Source organism: Canis lupus, chromosome 2 (assembly GCF_011100685.1).
Source record: "Canis lupus familiaris isolate Mischka breed German Shepherd chromosome 2, alternate assembly UU_Cfam_GSD_1.0, whole genome shotgun sequence".
Classification (NCBI taxonomy): Eukaryota; Metazoa; Chordata; class Mammalia; order Carnivora; family Canidae; genus Canis; species Canis lupus.
In genome coordinates, this window is record NC_049223.1 from 50,487,737 (window position 1) to 50,504,030 (window position 16,294).

At 33.8% G+C, this 16,294-nt stretch overlaps 1 protein-coding gene and 1 pseudogene across 3 annotated transcripts in view; both read right to left on the reverse strand.

The window, feature by feature from the left end:
• The window catches only part of CENPK (centromere protein K), a 64,438-nt gene that overhangs the window by 18,832 nt on the left and 29,312 nt on the right, over window positions 1-16,294 (reverse strand). For 2 of the 3 annotated variants that reach the window (XM_038530749.1, XM_038530750.1), the window contains exons 7-11: window positions 14,968-15,050; window positions 14,773-14,871; window positions 14,324-14,450; window positions 8,819-8,872; window positions 7,329-8,203 (exon numbers count right to left, since the gene is read on the reverse strand). In XM_038530749.1, the coding sequence (XP_038386677.1) occupies window positions 8,045-8,203; window positions 8,819-8,872; window positions 14,324-14,450; window positions 14,773-14,871; window positions 14,968-15,050 (522 nt within the window). In that variant the 3' untranslated portion in view covers window positions 7,329-8,044. Of the gene's footprint in view, window positions 1-7,328; window positions 8,204-8,818; window positions 8,873-14,323; window positions 14,451-14,772; window positions 14,872-14,967; window positions 15,051-16,294 lie in introns of those variants that run through there. The other variant, XM_038530751.1, reaches the window with a different exon arrangement.
• On the reverse strand, window positions 4,788-5,657 carry LOC100686520 (annotated as a pseudogene).

A 16,294-nucleotide genomic window follows, 5' to 3' on the forward strand; every position in this document is an offset into this window, starting at 1 on the left:
TAGCCTTTCTGAATTATTTTATGTATGTCTCCTATATACTACAGTTAAATTTTGCTTTTTAAGGAGATTCTGATTGTCATGATAAATATGTTTGCTCTCTTATCTGTATTAGAAGGGGCAGTCCTTAGGACATGATCGGTTCCCTGCACGCTCTTGCTGACTGCAAAACTACAGGGTTACTCATCGTTTGATATTGAACACTTTCTGGAACTGGTCACATGGAAACTAAGTATGTTGAGGCAACTCACAACGTGGCTGAGTAATATTCTGTCATATGAATGTACTGCATTTTGTTTATACATTTGTTTTTTGAAGAACATCTGGATTGCTTCCAATTTTTGGCATTATGAAAAAGTGCTTTGCTATAACATTTCTGTGAAAGTTTTTGTGTAGACAACTCATTGGGGTAAATATTGCATAATTGGTTGGTAGTATAGTAAATTCGTAAGAAATGCCAAACTGTTTTCCAATTGGTTGTATAATTTTGCATTTCCACCAGCACTGAATGAGAGTTCCTCTTGTTCCACATCTTCACCAGCATTTGGGGTTGTCAGTGTTTCAGATTTGGGCCATTCTAGTAAATTTGTAGTGGTATCTTATTGCTGTCTAATTTACGTTTTCCTCATGACATATGTGGAGATCTTTTCATCTGATTTACTATCTCTAGATCTTCTATTGTGAGGTAACTGTTTTGACCTTTTGTCCTCTTTTTAATTGAGGTATCTGTTGTCTATTGTTGAGTTTTAAGAGTTGTTTGTGTATTTTCTGTTATCTTTAACAGATTATGTATGTTGCAAATATTTTCTCTCAGTCTGTGGCTTATCTTTTCATTCTAACAGTGTCTTCAACAAAGCAGAAATTTTGAGTTTTAATAAAAATCAATTTATTAGTTTTTTCTTTCATGGATTACAATTTTGGTATTGTATCTTAAAAGTCATCACAAGGGGCACCTGGGTGGTACAGTTGGGTAAGTTTCACTCTTGGTTTCAGCTTGGGTCCAAATCTCAGGGTGGTGAGATACAGCCATGTGTTAGGCTCCTCACTCAGCAGAGTCTGCTTATGTTTCCCTCTCCTTCTCTCTCTGCCCCTCCCCACAGCCACACACTCTCTAAAAATAAAAAAAGGCATCACAAAACCCAAGTTCAGACTAGATTATCTTTTATGTTCTAGAAGTTTTATAGCTGTGCATTTTACATTTAATTTTTGTTAAAGGTATGTCAGGGTCCATGTTCTCACACGATTTGTTGAAAAAGACTCAGCTTTACCAGATTATCTTTATTCCTTTGTCAAACAAAGACCAGCTGACCCTATCCATGCCGGTCTTATTCCTGAGCTCTTCATTCTGTTACATTGACTTGTCTGCCTTTCACCAACATCATAGTGTCTTGGTTACTGGAGCTTTACAATAAATTTTAAAGTTGGTATCAGTCATCCCAACTTTGTTCTTCAATATTTTGGTAGCTAAGCTGATCATTTGCCTTTCTGTATAAACTTTAGAATCAGTTTCTATTCCTAGCTTGCTTAGTTTTTATCATGAATGGGAGTTGGAAAATGGCTTTTTTGTAATCTATTGGTATGATCATATGGTTTTTCCGCTTTAGTCTAATGATGTCATGAATTAATGTAATTAATTATGTAATGTAATGTGATTATGTAATGTAATTAATGAATGTAATCACAATTAAATTATGTGATGTAATTATGTAATGTAATTAATGTAATTGATGAATGAATTACATTAATTCATGACATCTGAATGTTGAAGCAGTCTTACATACCTAGAAAAAATGCTACTTGGCAGTGGTGGATAGATCTTTGTTCTACAATGTTGAATTTGATTGTTTCATATTTCACCTATGTTCATGACACGTATCTGTCTGTAGCTTTCCTTTCTTGTAATGTCTCTGTCTGGTTTTGGTGTTACAGTAATGCTGGCCTCACAGAATGAGTTAGGAACTATTCCCTCCGCTTCAATTTTTTGGGATGGATTATACAGAACTGACATCATTTCCTTTTTGTATGTTTGGTAGAATTCACCAATGAAACCATCCAGGTCTTATACTTTCTATTTTGAAAGTTTATTATTGATTCCATTTCCTTAACAAATATAACCTTATGCAGTTTAGCTAGTTCTCCTTGTGTGAATTTTGGTAGATTACATTTTCACAGAATTGGTCCATTTCATCTAAGCTATAAAATTTGTGGGTAAGAGGTTGTTCATAATATACCTTTACTTATTTTTTTTAAAAGATTTTATTTATTTATTATGAAAGACAGAGAGAGAGAGAGGCACAGACACAGGCAGAAGCAGGCTCCATGAAGGGAACCCAATGTGGGAATCAATCCCGGGTCTCCAGGATCACACCCTGGGCCAAAGGCGGTGCTAAACCACTGAGCCAGCCGGGCTGCCCTATTTATTTATCTTATTAATATTCCTGGGATGGGTACTGATGGCTTTCTTTTTTTTTTTTAAGATTTTACTTATTCATGAGAGACACAGAGAGAAGCACACATAGGCAGAAGGAGAAGCAAACTCCCTTTGGGGAGCCTGATGTGGGACTCCATCCCAGGACCCCAGGGTCACGACCTGAGCCAAAGGCAGACACTCAAACTCTAAGCCACCCAGGTGTCCCTCTTTTCATTTCTGATACTCATCTCTCCTCCTTTCTTGGTTAGCTTGGCTAGAGATTTATCAGTTTTATTGATATTTTCAAATAGCCAGCTTTTGGTTTCATTGATTTTCTGTATTGATTTCTTGTTCTCATTTCCCTTTACTTCTATTCTGATTTTTATCATTTTTTTTCTTCTTTGGATTTATTTACTTATTAAGTTATCTGTATACCCAACATGGAGCTCCAACTCACAACCTCGAGATCACGAATCCCATTCTTTACACAAGTGAGCCAGCCAGGCACACCTAATTTGGACTTAATTTGCTGTTCCTTTTCTAGTTTCCTAAGGTGAACTCTTCAGATTATTGATTTTAGATCTTTCATCTTTTCTAATATATTTAATGCTATAAATTTCTTTAAACTCTGCTTTTGTTGCATCTCACAAATTTTGAGGAGTTATATTTTCAATTAGTACAAAATATTTAAGCGTTTCTCTTGAGATATCTTCAATGCATGTGTTTACATGTTGTTTAATCTCTAAATATTTTGGGATTTTTCCATGTATTTTCCTATTTTTGACTTAAATTTCATTGTAGTTTGAAAGCATAATTTGTAGTCTAATTTTAAAATTTTATTGGTAACCCAGAACATGGTCTTAGTAAATGTTCCACCTGAACATGAAAAGAATGCGTGTTTTGCTATAGCAGGATTAGAATTCTATAAATGTCATAGATCCAGTTGATTGATGATGCTGTTCAGTTAAACTATATCCTTGCTGGTTTTCTACCTGCTGGATCTCTCAATTATTGATAAAAGAATGTTGAAGTCTACAACAGTAACTGTGAATTCATCTATTTCTTCTTGCATTTCTATCAGTTTTTGCCTTATGTACTGTGACAAAGTTAAGTGCATACATATTAAAGATTATTGCGTCTTTTTGGAGATTTGGCAGCTTTTATCAATATGTGATATTCCTTGTAATCCCTGGGCATTTTCCTTGCTCTGAAGTCTGCTTTGTGTAAAATTAAGATAGCTAACTCAAGGTATCTTTTGATTAATGTTAACATGATATATCTTTCTCTGTCCCTTTACTTTTGATCTGAGTCTATATTTCAGATAGGTTTCTTGCAGAAAACACATAGTCTGAGTCTTTTTTTCTTTTTTTAACCACTTTGACAGTCTTGCCTGGATTGGTGTATTTAGTCCATTCACATTTAAAATAATTTTTAAATGATTATTATCTGGATTAATATCTACCATATTTGTTACTATATTCTATTCATTGCCTTTGTTCTCTGTCTTCCATTTTTGTCTTCTCTAGTTTTTCTTTTATTTTTTTTAAGATTTATTTATTTATTCATGAGAGACACAGAGAGAGGCAGAGGGATAATCAGTCTCCATGCAGGGAGCCTGATGTGGGATTTGATCCCAGCACTCCAGGATCATCCCCTGGGCTGAAGGTGGTGCTAAACCACTGAGCCACCTGTCTGCCCTCAACCTCACTTTCAAATAAAAGATGTTTTACAGAATTGAAAAATAGAATTCTTGGTAAAAGCAACAAGGAGCAAACTAATGAAATCACTAACTCAAAGATATATGCAACCTCATGTTCACTGCAGCATTATTGACAATAGCCCAGATATGGAATCAATGTAAGTGTCCATCAATGGATGAATGGATAAAGGTGGTATATAAATACAATGGAATATTATTCATCTATAAAAATGAATGGAATTTGCCCTTTGTGACAAGGATGGACCTTGAGGGCATTACGTTAAGTGAAAAAGTCAGAGAAAAAGTCATAGGTCATATGATGTGACCTACATGTGTAACCCAAAAGCAACAAGAAAACAAGCTCATAGACACAAAGCAACAGATTGGTGGTTACCAGAGGCAGGGAGGGGGTGGAGAGTGGGCAAAATGAGTAAAGAGAGGGTCAAAAGGTACAAACTTACAGTCATAAAATAAAGAATTCCTGGGGATATAATGTACAGCATGGTGACTAGAGTTAATACTGTATTGCATATCTGAAATTTGCAAAGAGAATAGATTTAAAAGTTCTCATCACAAGTAATAAAAAAAATTTTTTTAAAGACCACTTATTTTAATAAATGTCTATTTCAACTTTTTTTACAGTAGAATAAATGTCTTGATGACTGTAGATACGTAAGGCTGTTTGGTAGCATCCAGATCCACCACAACAATGGTGGTCTTCCTGACGGGTGTGTAGTCTTCAGGAATTATAAGGGATTACTTGTTTGAAACTGCTGTTAAACCAGCAGGACTGCATTTATGCATCCATCATTTTCAGGATTGTTGATAACCTGGGCATATTTTCCCAAATAACTTTGCCTCCTTGTGTCACAAGGCCCAACTCACTCATATTCACTTCAATGACAGTACGTTTGGTAATAACACCCAAAGTTGTATATAGTGGAGATGAGGGATTATTTTTTACACTGAGTATTGGCAGGCAAAAAGTGGCTTTCAATTCAGGATGTGTTACATGGGCCTTTTTGAAACGTAAGCCCATTGGTCTAATGAATCTTTGGTATTTAGGTGGTTTTCTAGTAAAGCCGTCTCCAAAAAAGCAGACTTTAGTGACCATCCTCTTCCATGCTTTTTTCTCTTTCCTGTTCGAATGACTTTTAATACTTCTGTTTCTCCCTAGGAACGAACTTTGGGTAAAGGAACTTTCCACTTTCCCACTTTCTCTTTTCGCTTTTGTTTAATCATATTGGAAAGTACTTTAGCTTGGGACTGCCCCTCCCTGTCCAGTAGATATGCAGGTACTGCTCCCTGTGGAGTCTTTTCATCATTCTTTTGTTTGGTGTTTCTCTTTTCATGCATCTTGATAGTCTTTTTCATTTGTATTTTTTCAGCATGGCGCTGCTTATGGTAGAGCTTAGCTTTCAGACCAATCATTTTTGCTTTTTCTGAACGTTCATGAGCCTCTCGACCTTCTTTCTTTCTCTTTTTCTCATGGTAATCCAAACGATAGCCATAGCACTTCCAGTGTAACTAAATATATTTATTTTGTGGCATGGTGACAGCCGCTGGGCACCAAGAGGCTCTCTAGCTTCGGGCTCCCGGCCCGCGAGCTCGCTCCGTGCCAGCCACGACCAGTAATAAAAGTTTTTAACTATGGTGAAAGATGTGTGGTGATCATTTCACAATATATATAAACATCAAATCAATATGTTATACACCTGAAATAATAAAATGTTCTATGTCGGTTACACCTCAATTTAAAAAATCATAGTGAGGGATGCCCGGGTGGCTCAGTGGTTAAGGGTCTGCCTTTGGCTCAGAGCATTATCCCAGGGACCTGGGATGCAGTCTCGCACCAGGCTCCCTGCATGGAGCCTGCTCCTCCCTCTGCCTATGTCTCTGCCTCTCTCTGACTCTCATGAATAAATGAAATCTTAAAAAAAAAAAGTCAGTAAAATAAAAACAATCCTAAATCTTAACAGATTTCAATGGCTATCTTAAAGCAGTGAAAAGTGAAAATACATAAAGTTCCTCAGAAGTTGAAACATTTGCTCCAACATTCTTAAAACCACAGAAAGCTTACAAAAGCTGTAAGCTTAGGTGGAGTAAAAATCAAGACTAATTCTAGTATACCTTACTTTGTTCATAACTGAGATCAAAAGTGGGCAAATTGGGATGCCTGGGTGGCTCAGTGGTTGCGCATACCTGCCTTTGGCCCAGGAGATGATCCTGGAGACCTGGGATCAAGTCCCAAATCGGGGTCCCTACATGGAGCCTGCTTCTCTCTCTGCCTCTCTCTGTGTTTGCCATGAATAAATAAATAAAATCTTAAAAAAAAAAAAAAAGTAGGCAAATAATCTTGCTATGTGAGAAGCCTGGAAGAAGTAGGATGTAATAATCATCAAAGTTTTCTTTAATGCCTTATACAAGATATCAAAAGATCCTAACCAGTAAAATGTGAAATGAAGATTTGTCCAGTTAAGCAAGATGTCTACTACTGAATGTATTTCTGTAATTTGCAATACAAAGAAGTTCATGGACAACAACACTACCTACTTTGTAAAATAACTCTCAGGGTTATACTGAATGAACCATTTCTCCCATCTCCAGTAACTTCAAGAACTTAAAACATGCTCATTGCTGTGACTCCCAACTGGAGTATTCTAAGCAAGGTACTTTATATGTCATCTTTCCATAAAAGAACTTACATTCTCTGAAATGTAATAGTGTTTGTATTTTATCTAAAAGGGACAGGATATACTTGGAATAGTATTTGTTTACTTTAAGAAAGTTGAAGTATTTAAGGTATGCAAGAAATACGGATAAACATTAGAAAGCATTTTCAAATATAAAAGTACACACCAAATCCTCTTAGAAAACTAATGATACAGGGATGCCTGGGTGGCTCAGCAGTTGAGCATCTGCCTTTGGCTCAGGGCATGATCCTGGGGTCAGGGATTAAGTCCCTCATCAGGCTCCTTGTGGGGAGCCTGCTTCTCCCTCTGCCTCTGTCTCTGCCTCTCTCTCTCTCTGTGTCTCTCATGAATAAATAAAATCTTAAAAAAAAAAAAAAAAGAAAAGAAAAGAAAACTAATGATACTAAAAGGAATTGGTATTCTTTAGTTTGGCTTGTATGTAACCTTGAATGAGTCTTATAATACCCTCATTTTTCTGCCTATGAAAAAATCTATTTATTAAAATATCACACCACATCACCAAAAAAGCTAGAGATTTTTAGATAAGAGAATTTTATTTAGAGAATTAACAAAATGTTATGAACAGAATTTTGTTAGCAATAATTAACAGAACCAAGAACAGTTCAATATATATCATTTATATAATACATACTAAAATATAGTTTTCATGCTACCTTTATCCATTAGTTTTGTTTCAACTTTTTTAAAAATCTAGAAATAAGGCATATACATGGAACAGATTTACTACATACATTCAAATTATGATTCTTTCTATGCCAAAAACTGCCAATTTAAAAACCACCTGCAAATTAAATGGCCTTTCCAATATAATTCCTAAATTTAAAGATATAAGCACCAAACACAACTCAAAATGCATAAAATAAACTCACAAATTTCAAAAGGAAAAAAATTATATTAGCAATATCATAAATTAACAAAGAACTTTCCAAAGAATACTGCAAAAGGTAAATCAAATTTTACAATGATTAAGTCTAGAATATTTTTTTACTTGCATTCTTTTCCATCCAGTTGAAAACACCAGAGAGCACTGACTGAATTGAAAGGGCCATTTATAAACGAATAGTAGATGACATGTGTCATTTTATGGATAAAAGGAAGAGGGACTATGTACTTTGATTTGCAAATAATGTTCTTTATCCAAGTAAATCCTCAGTGTTTCCATTATTCTCGAATGACAAGATTCATTAAGTACCATGTGGAAAAAAAAAAAAAAAGACCATCCTTTTACTGATGAAAGGCTTCTAATCTTATTTGTGTTGGATCTTCTGGATGTCTCAAGGCAATTCCATTACGAAGGAGCAGCTCAATATAAGGTGGCCAAAATGAATCTCTAATTTTGATATATGGATCATGTGGAACATCAAATAATCTATTTATAAGAATCTAGGAAAAAATATCATTCAAAATATACCATACTTAGTAAAAAAAAAAATACATCTATAATAAAACATTAAAAATTTGTTTGCCAAAGAATGTCTATCTCTTTTCTCTTTGAATAACTGCTTAATCATAATTTCTATGTATTAATTTAAATAACTGATTTTCTCCATTTAAAAAAACTACAGATATTAATAAATGGAAACCTCTTTAAAACTGGGTACAAGTTTCTGCAACTTTGTGGAATCCTTAAACTCACATATGTAGTTCAGATAGAATAGAGATGGCAACTAAAGATTCCATCCATGTAAAAGTACAGGGTTTCAACTGTGTAAATATTAAATAACACCAGAAACATTTTTTTAAAATAATAATCTTGGGAATATGATTAAGTGCTAGTCTCCAAATTTATGTTCTTTTAACAAATGACAATACTCTTTCTAGTAAGGTATAGAAAACAGACACTAGTCTTATACTAAAGACAAACTAATATAAATATATTTAATAAAAGTTGATATATTTAAGAACTAATGCAATTATTTTGTTTTGAGCCTGTGTATAATTGTTTAGAAATCACTAATTAAAAGAAATCTTGAAGACAAAACTACACAAAACACTTACCTCTAATATTTCATGCAGTGTTATCAGCTGTGCAGTTGATTCTTTAACGTTTTTCTTTGACAAAAATGTGAATAAAAAAGAATTAATCTTTCAATTCTGCCAATGGCAGATTAGACTATATTTATAACAAAATTTTCAAAAGTTAGCATTTCTTACTGCAATGGTACAAGGTATACCAAAACAAAATATTTATAATTAGGTGATTTTAAAAGCATTCTAAAAGTAAACAATCTGCTTGTACTAAACAGGTTCATAAAAACAAAGTTCAAACAACCCCTAAGTAATATCTTGTGCAATTACAAGAAGATATAATTCAGATTATCTAAAAATTCATAATGGGTAAATTATACATATTATATATATACTTATGTAACTGAAAGTCTATTGTTTGAACTCTCTAATCAAAATATTTCAAACAAATGGCATTCCCAACTGTATTTATATAGCTTTAGGATAGGAAATTTACTTCCCAAGGAGCCTTGTTCAGCTTTCTAAAGTTCTTGACAGTTCCTAATGTTAACTCAACTCACTGCTTCTTTTTCCCTTGGAATGTCAGAGAATAAATCCTATTCCAATTCGATCCAAGAATTCCTCAAATATTTGAAGAGAGGTATTAGGAGCCCCAAGTCTTCACCATACTCATCACCATATTAATTAGTTCCTTATTTTTCACAAGCCATAGCCTTGCAGCCCCTCAATATCATGGTTGCTGTCTAGATGTGCTTTAATTTATCTTGTTTTTTCTTTTTCAATCCAGTCTCCACATGATACATGTGTGACTTAAATAACAAAGATGAAAAGGAAGATTCACACTTCCATACTTATAGATGCTGGAATTTTATTCAAGTTTATTCATCAGCTTTTGGACATCTATTTTGCCCTGCTCACCTCCCTCGGAGCATACTATCATCTAAAATGCCTAAACCTCCTTCTTGCATCTAGCTAAGATAGGTCTCCTTCATTCTTTAATGTTTTAAACTCAAGAAAGGTATTCTATGTGCCTCCACTAAACATTATCCTTACTTTATTTGGGCTAGTTCTACCCAACTGAAAAATATAGTCCTAATTCTGTCATCCAATATATTTACTATCTAGCTCTCTTAGTTTCTTATCATTTGCAAGTTTTCATGACTATGCCTGGTACCATTTATCTAAACTCCTATTAAAAATATTCCATAGACCATCTCTTCGTGCCCATAGGTCCTGTCCCTATGCTTTAATAAAAACACTTTTTGCACCAAACCAAACCAAACAAAAAAACCACCAATCAAAGGGACAAGAATCTAAAGGGGATCTGCTAGAAATCTCCTACTAATCTTAATCAGCAGTTTTTGAGCTCAGGTATTTAATTAATTACAAAGTCACCTACTGTAGTGAAAGCTAGTACCTTTCTGATAACCATCAAAGATTACCAGGGAAGTCACTATAAAGTCTTATGTAGCAGCACCTGGGTGGCTCAGTAGGTTAAGTGTCTGCCTTTGGCTCACGTCATGATCCAGGATTACAGGGATAGGACCCCATGTTGGGCTCCCTGCTCAGTGGGGAGTCTGTTTCTCCCTCTCCCTCTCGCCCCACTCATTCTCTCTCTCTCTCTCTCAAATAAATTAAAAACTTTTGACCAAAAAAAATTTAAGGTCTTCTGTAAGTACAAATATGTTAAAGAAAGAGTAAAAATAAATTGATTCCTCAGTAAAGATAGTAAAGCTGGATATCAAAAACTCCTGGTCTCTAATACCTTCTCTTTAAAAAGAAAAAAGATTTTATTTATTTACTCATGAGAGACACAGAGAGGCAGCGACACAGGCAGAGGGAGAAGCACGCTCCTCACAGGGAGCCTGATGTAGCATTCAATCCCAGGACCCTGGGATCACACCCTGAGCTGAAGGCAGATGCTCAACCACTGAGCCACCCAGGCGTCCCTCTAATACCTTCTCAAATTAAAGAGAAATTTAAAAAAGCAGCATTGAGTAGTGATGAAAGCAAAGAGAATTAAAGAACTGATACAGAAATAAGCAGCAACAAAGCAAGATTAAAATATAAATATTTGAAACAATCAAAGAAGAGCAGAGGAAAAATATGAGAACCAAGAAAAAAAATATTTCAAGATAAGGATATGAAAAACAATATGACACAATAAAATAAAATTTCCATGAAATGAAATGTGATCTAAATCTGACCCAAAAACAATGCCATCTTCAAAGCGAACTGATATTGAATGATCAACATTGTTATGTATCTTTGTGAAATTACTGAAGTCTAGGGATAAAGAACTCTTCAAGCATGTATTCAAGATATCTAGAAGCTGACCTCAGATCACCACAGCATATTCTATTTCAGAAGAATGGAAAAAAAAAAAAAAAAATGGAAAAAAGAATGGAGTAATCCCTACCAGATCTTGAGATTTGTTTTTTTATGTGCTAAAAATATCCTTTTACTATAAAAGCAAACAAAGCATTTTCATCATTCAAGAACCTAAAAATAAAATGCCCAGGAATTCTGCTTGAATAAATAAGTTATCAAAAAAAATCCATCAAATCAAATAATTAAAAACTCAAAATAAATGATAAAAGATGAGAAGCATCGAATCCAATACAATATAAAGACTAAACACATACATGAATATTGGTATGAGAACAGAATAAAAATGCTATATATATAAACCGGCCAAAATTAAAATAACAGAAATTGTAATGAGTGTATAGGAGAAAGAATGTTAATTTCCTTATCCTTCATAGTAGGGAGTCAATGAATGTTGTCTAAAAATTAAAGATGAAAATTTATTTTTTTAAAGATTTTCTTTATTTATTCATGAGACATAAAGAGAGAGGCAGAGACATAGGCAGAGGGAGAAGCAGGCTCCCCATGGGGAACCTGATTTGGGACTTGATCCCAAAACTCCGGGATCACACCCTGAGCCAAAGGCAGACCTCAACTGCTGAGCCACTCAGGTGTCCCTAAAGATGAAATTTTAAAAAGTATTATGTTTTATAACGTTTTTCATAATTAGCTTTCTCTATATCGGGGATCTCTCCAGAATTAAAATCACTTGAAGCCAAGAAATATTTATCTGAGTTAAATAAATTAACCTCACTCATTGTTCCTCTATGAATTTAAGTAGAATTACATGTAATACTTAGTTTATATTGGCCTATACAAAACTACATTGATCTGAGGGTGCCTAGGTAGCTCATTCAGTTAAATGTCTGCCTTCAGCTCAGGTCATGATCCTGGGGTCCTAGGATCAAGCCGTGGATAGGGCTCCTTGCTTGCTGGGTAGTCTGCTTTGCTCTCTCTTTCTCTCTTAGATAGATAGATAGATAGATAGATAGATAGATAGATAGATAGATAGATGATAAATAGATAAATAGATAAATAAATAAAATCTTTATTTAAAAAAATACTCCACTGATCTGCACATCCATCAATTCATTTATGCTTCTATATATGTATGTGTTTAGGGAGAGGTCTCAAATTATGTTCACCTAATGTTAATGATACAGTGGAGGGACTTGAGTTTTTTTCTTTTTTTAACATATCTTTGAATGATAAAGCTCGTGTTATGGACTGAACCATGCCTCTCAAAACTTCTATGTTCAGTCTCACCCCATGGTGACTATATTTGGAGACGAAGCTCTAAAAGAGGTAATTAAAGTTAAGTGTGACCATAGCAGTGGTACCCTAATCCAGCTATATATAATATATATGCCAGAGAGTAGACTTACAAAGATGAAATTAACACATTAAGGAGCTGAGAGTGCATGGTGCGTGAACAGAGACACAGACATAAATCATTACTACAAAATCCTGTGACAAATGCTAATAAAATGGCACGTAAACTTCACTTAACACCCACACACAGAGATGCCTGAGTGGCACAGTCAGTTAAGCATCCAACTCTTAGTTTCAGCTCAGGTTGTGATCTCAGAGTTGTGAGATTAAGTCCCATGTCAGGCTCCACGCTCTGCACAGAGATTGCTTACATTTCTCTCTCCCTCTCCCCCTCCTTCTGCCACACTCGAACTGTCTCTCTCATATGAATAAATCTTAAAAAAAAAAAAACTTCATAGAAAAGATGTTGTTTAAGTCTTAAGTAAAAATTTGCTATCCTGGGATCCCTGGGTGGCGCAGCGGTTTGGCGCCTGCCTTTGGCCCAGGGTGCGATCCTGGAGACCCGGGATCGAATCCCACGTCGGGCTCCCTGCATGGAGCCTGATTCTCCCTCTGCCTGTGTCGCTGCCTCTCTCTCTCTCTCTCTCTCTCTCTCTGATTATCATGAATAAATAAATAAATAAAATCTTTAAAAAAAAATTTGCTATCCTTATCAGATATGAAGTGTTCTGTAAGCAGAGAAAATAAAACCTTTAAGTCACAAAAAGTGACAAGTCATTGCATAGTTGCTGGAACTAGAGTGGTATAGTTGAATGGATTCATGTAAGAGATGAATAAAGCATGGTTAGACAGGAGGTTCAGAAGATAGACAAAGTCCAAATATAAATCTATTACTCTTTGCGTTTATCGGCTTCATCCAATAGGGAGCCATTAGTTTTATGTTGAAAAACGCTTAAAGTATATATTTTTAGAAAAATCATTCTGATGCCAGTTTCAATACCTACAAGCTCTACTTATATGTAGATAATTACACAATGCTTTCACAAGCTCTATTTATTTATACTATATACTGTTTTTTAAAAAGGAATTAAAGTAGTTGTTCTCAATCTTTTGTCACCAAATAAAATATTTGCTTTTGTGAAAAAGGTTTATTACATCATACCTAACTAGTAAAATAGTCAAGAACTTACATTAACTAACAGCTATCTTCTGATTTTAAAAATTACACATGCTCAACATGGGAAATTTGGAAAACCGTAAAAACAAAAACAAATCTCACCTAAAATCCTAGCCGCTAGGCATAGGCACTATTACATTTTTGTTATAAATCAGACATAAAATTTAAGTGGCTGTGTTTTAACCATTTAACAATATATTGTAAGCATTTTAGTAATTCTTTTGGTAGTGTTCAATATATTTTAAAAGGTGTATTTTTTCCCCTATTATATGGATAAATATTTTATTTTATTTATTTATTTATTTATTTATTTATTTATTTATTTGATAAATATTTTAAAAATGCATTTAGTCCGGTTTTATTGAATTGAGTTGCTTCTAATTTTTCAATCAATATTAAATGTGATGATGGAATATTTCTTTTTTTTTTAAAGATTTATTTATTCATGATAGACATGGAGAAAGAGAGAGAGCGAGCAAGAGTAGCAGAGACACAGGCAGAGGGAGAAGCAGGCTCCATGCAGAGAGCCTGACGCGGTACTCGATCCCAGGTCTCCAGGATCACGCCCTGGGCCAAAGGCGGGTGCTAAACCATTGAGCCACCCAGGGATCCCCTGATGAAATATTTCTGTACATGTATCTCTGTGTATCTTCAAAATGTATAAAAAACTTACAATCTCATATACAAATATCTACATGAATATGTTCTCTAAAACTTACCTTTTTCTTTTTAACATTTCCATCAGGCAGAGGAAAATGATCTTCCAGAAACTCACCCAAGGTAATCAAGAGTTTCTCCTTATATTCTTTTATGTCATGCATTTTAGTGTTCAGCTCATCAAAGACTCTATAGAGATTTTAAAAATTAAAAGAAATATTTTACTGATAAAATACACAAAATATAAGTATATGTAAATGCTAACTCATAAAGTTGATCAAATATTTTGTTTAAACTTCATTTGTTCAAAACAAATAACTAGCTTTATGAAGCAGAATTCTTTAACTTGTAGGGAAACTATATATCAAATCAAAAGTAAAATATAACTAAGAATTGGCAAAAGTTAAATACAGTAAAACTCATAATTTCTAATAAAACTTCCCTTTTCATGTATTTCATGCAACATAAAAAAATAACTTTTTCCTATTTCAAAAACCTAGAATACAAATACCTTGATTCAGAAAATGTCACAACCTGCTGTTTCAATTTATTGTGTAGTACATTAAGAGATTCCAATATCTGTTGTTGTTCATCCAGCCACTGTTGCTCCCTTTAAACATGGAAAAACACCAACAATAGCCAAATAAAACATTAATGCCACTTCAATAAACAGCAGTGATTAAAGATAATTATAATATAATTATACCTTTCCAAGTCTTCCTTTAACTTTTCATTCTTTGACTGAACAGTAGAGAGTACCAATTCAAGATCAACTCTCAATTTTTGGAACTAGGACAAAATAATTCAAATTAATTCTTAGTCTGTAATCTTATAAAGTTATATTTATGAATGAGAGTGAAATTGACATTTGTTTACTTAGATAGATACTCAGAAATCAAGAGCAAGAAAGCCTACCAGAAAGTCTGAAAGGAAATATACAGCAGGTACTAGGTTCTTTGTAATATTTCATTTGTTAAATTCAAAAATATAAGAAACAGTTTGAGCAATACGTTTTAATTTCATATTGAAAAACAAACAGTGAGTTTTAAGTAATCAAGTAGATTAGGTCTCTTTTCTAAGGAGTATACAAAAACAGACACAAATGATTATCATTCATTCAACAAATATTTATTGATCTACCAGGCATTGTTGAAGGAGTCAGGAATTCAAAGATGAACAAAGAGGAGAATCCAAACAAAAAAATAAGTAACTCCAGTGAGTGATCAGTATCACGAAGAAAAAATATGTCAAAATAGGAGCACAGACACGTAGAGCAGGAATAGCTCTTTTAGGTAGTAGTATGATATGCAAAGACTTTTCTGATCGGGTAAACAGTATAGCAGCAGATTAAGAAGACATGATAAAACATGATAAAATCTGCAAAAAAAAGTCCCATGAAGAGAAAACTGTAGGTACAAAGGCACTGAGGCAAGAATATGTGTGATTTGAGGAACATCAAAGAAGATTGTATGGATACACCAAATTAAAATAATATTTGGATTTTTTTCTAGTATCTTTTTGTTTCTAGAACATATTAGCTAAGTATTCCACTCTTCTGATGTCAAGAGTTTCCATTAGCTTTTTATGCATCTAAATTCATGATAATTTAAAGATGTATAATAACCATGAAAAAGGGGGCGTGAAATAATCAGTAAACAATTAGTATAAATAAAGTAGGTTTATTTTTAAAAAATACATAAGTCAAGAAATTGGAAGGAGAGGAAAACAGAAACAGAGAAAAGGTAATACAAAGAGGAAAGAAAAATCAAGTACAAAGATTTCAAAGCAACCAGTGTTATTAAATATGAACAAAAGAATTAAAGATGAATAATAGAAAGGTAACTGGAAAAATCTGCAAATATTTAAATATTAAAAACACATTTCCAAATAACCCATGAGTCAAAGAAGAATCTATAAGAAAAAAGAAATTTTTATGAATTATTTGAAAGTAAAAACAAAATAAAAATTTCTGGGGTGAAGCAAAAGCAGTACTCAGATGAGAATTTACAGCAGTAAAAGCTTATATTAAAAAA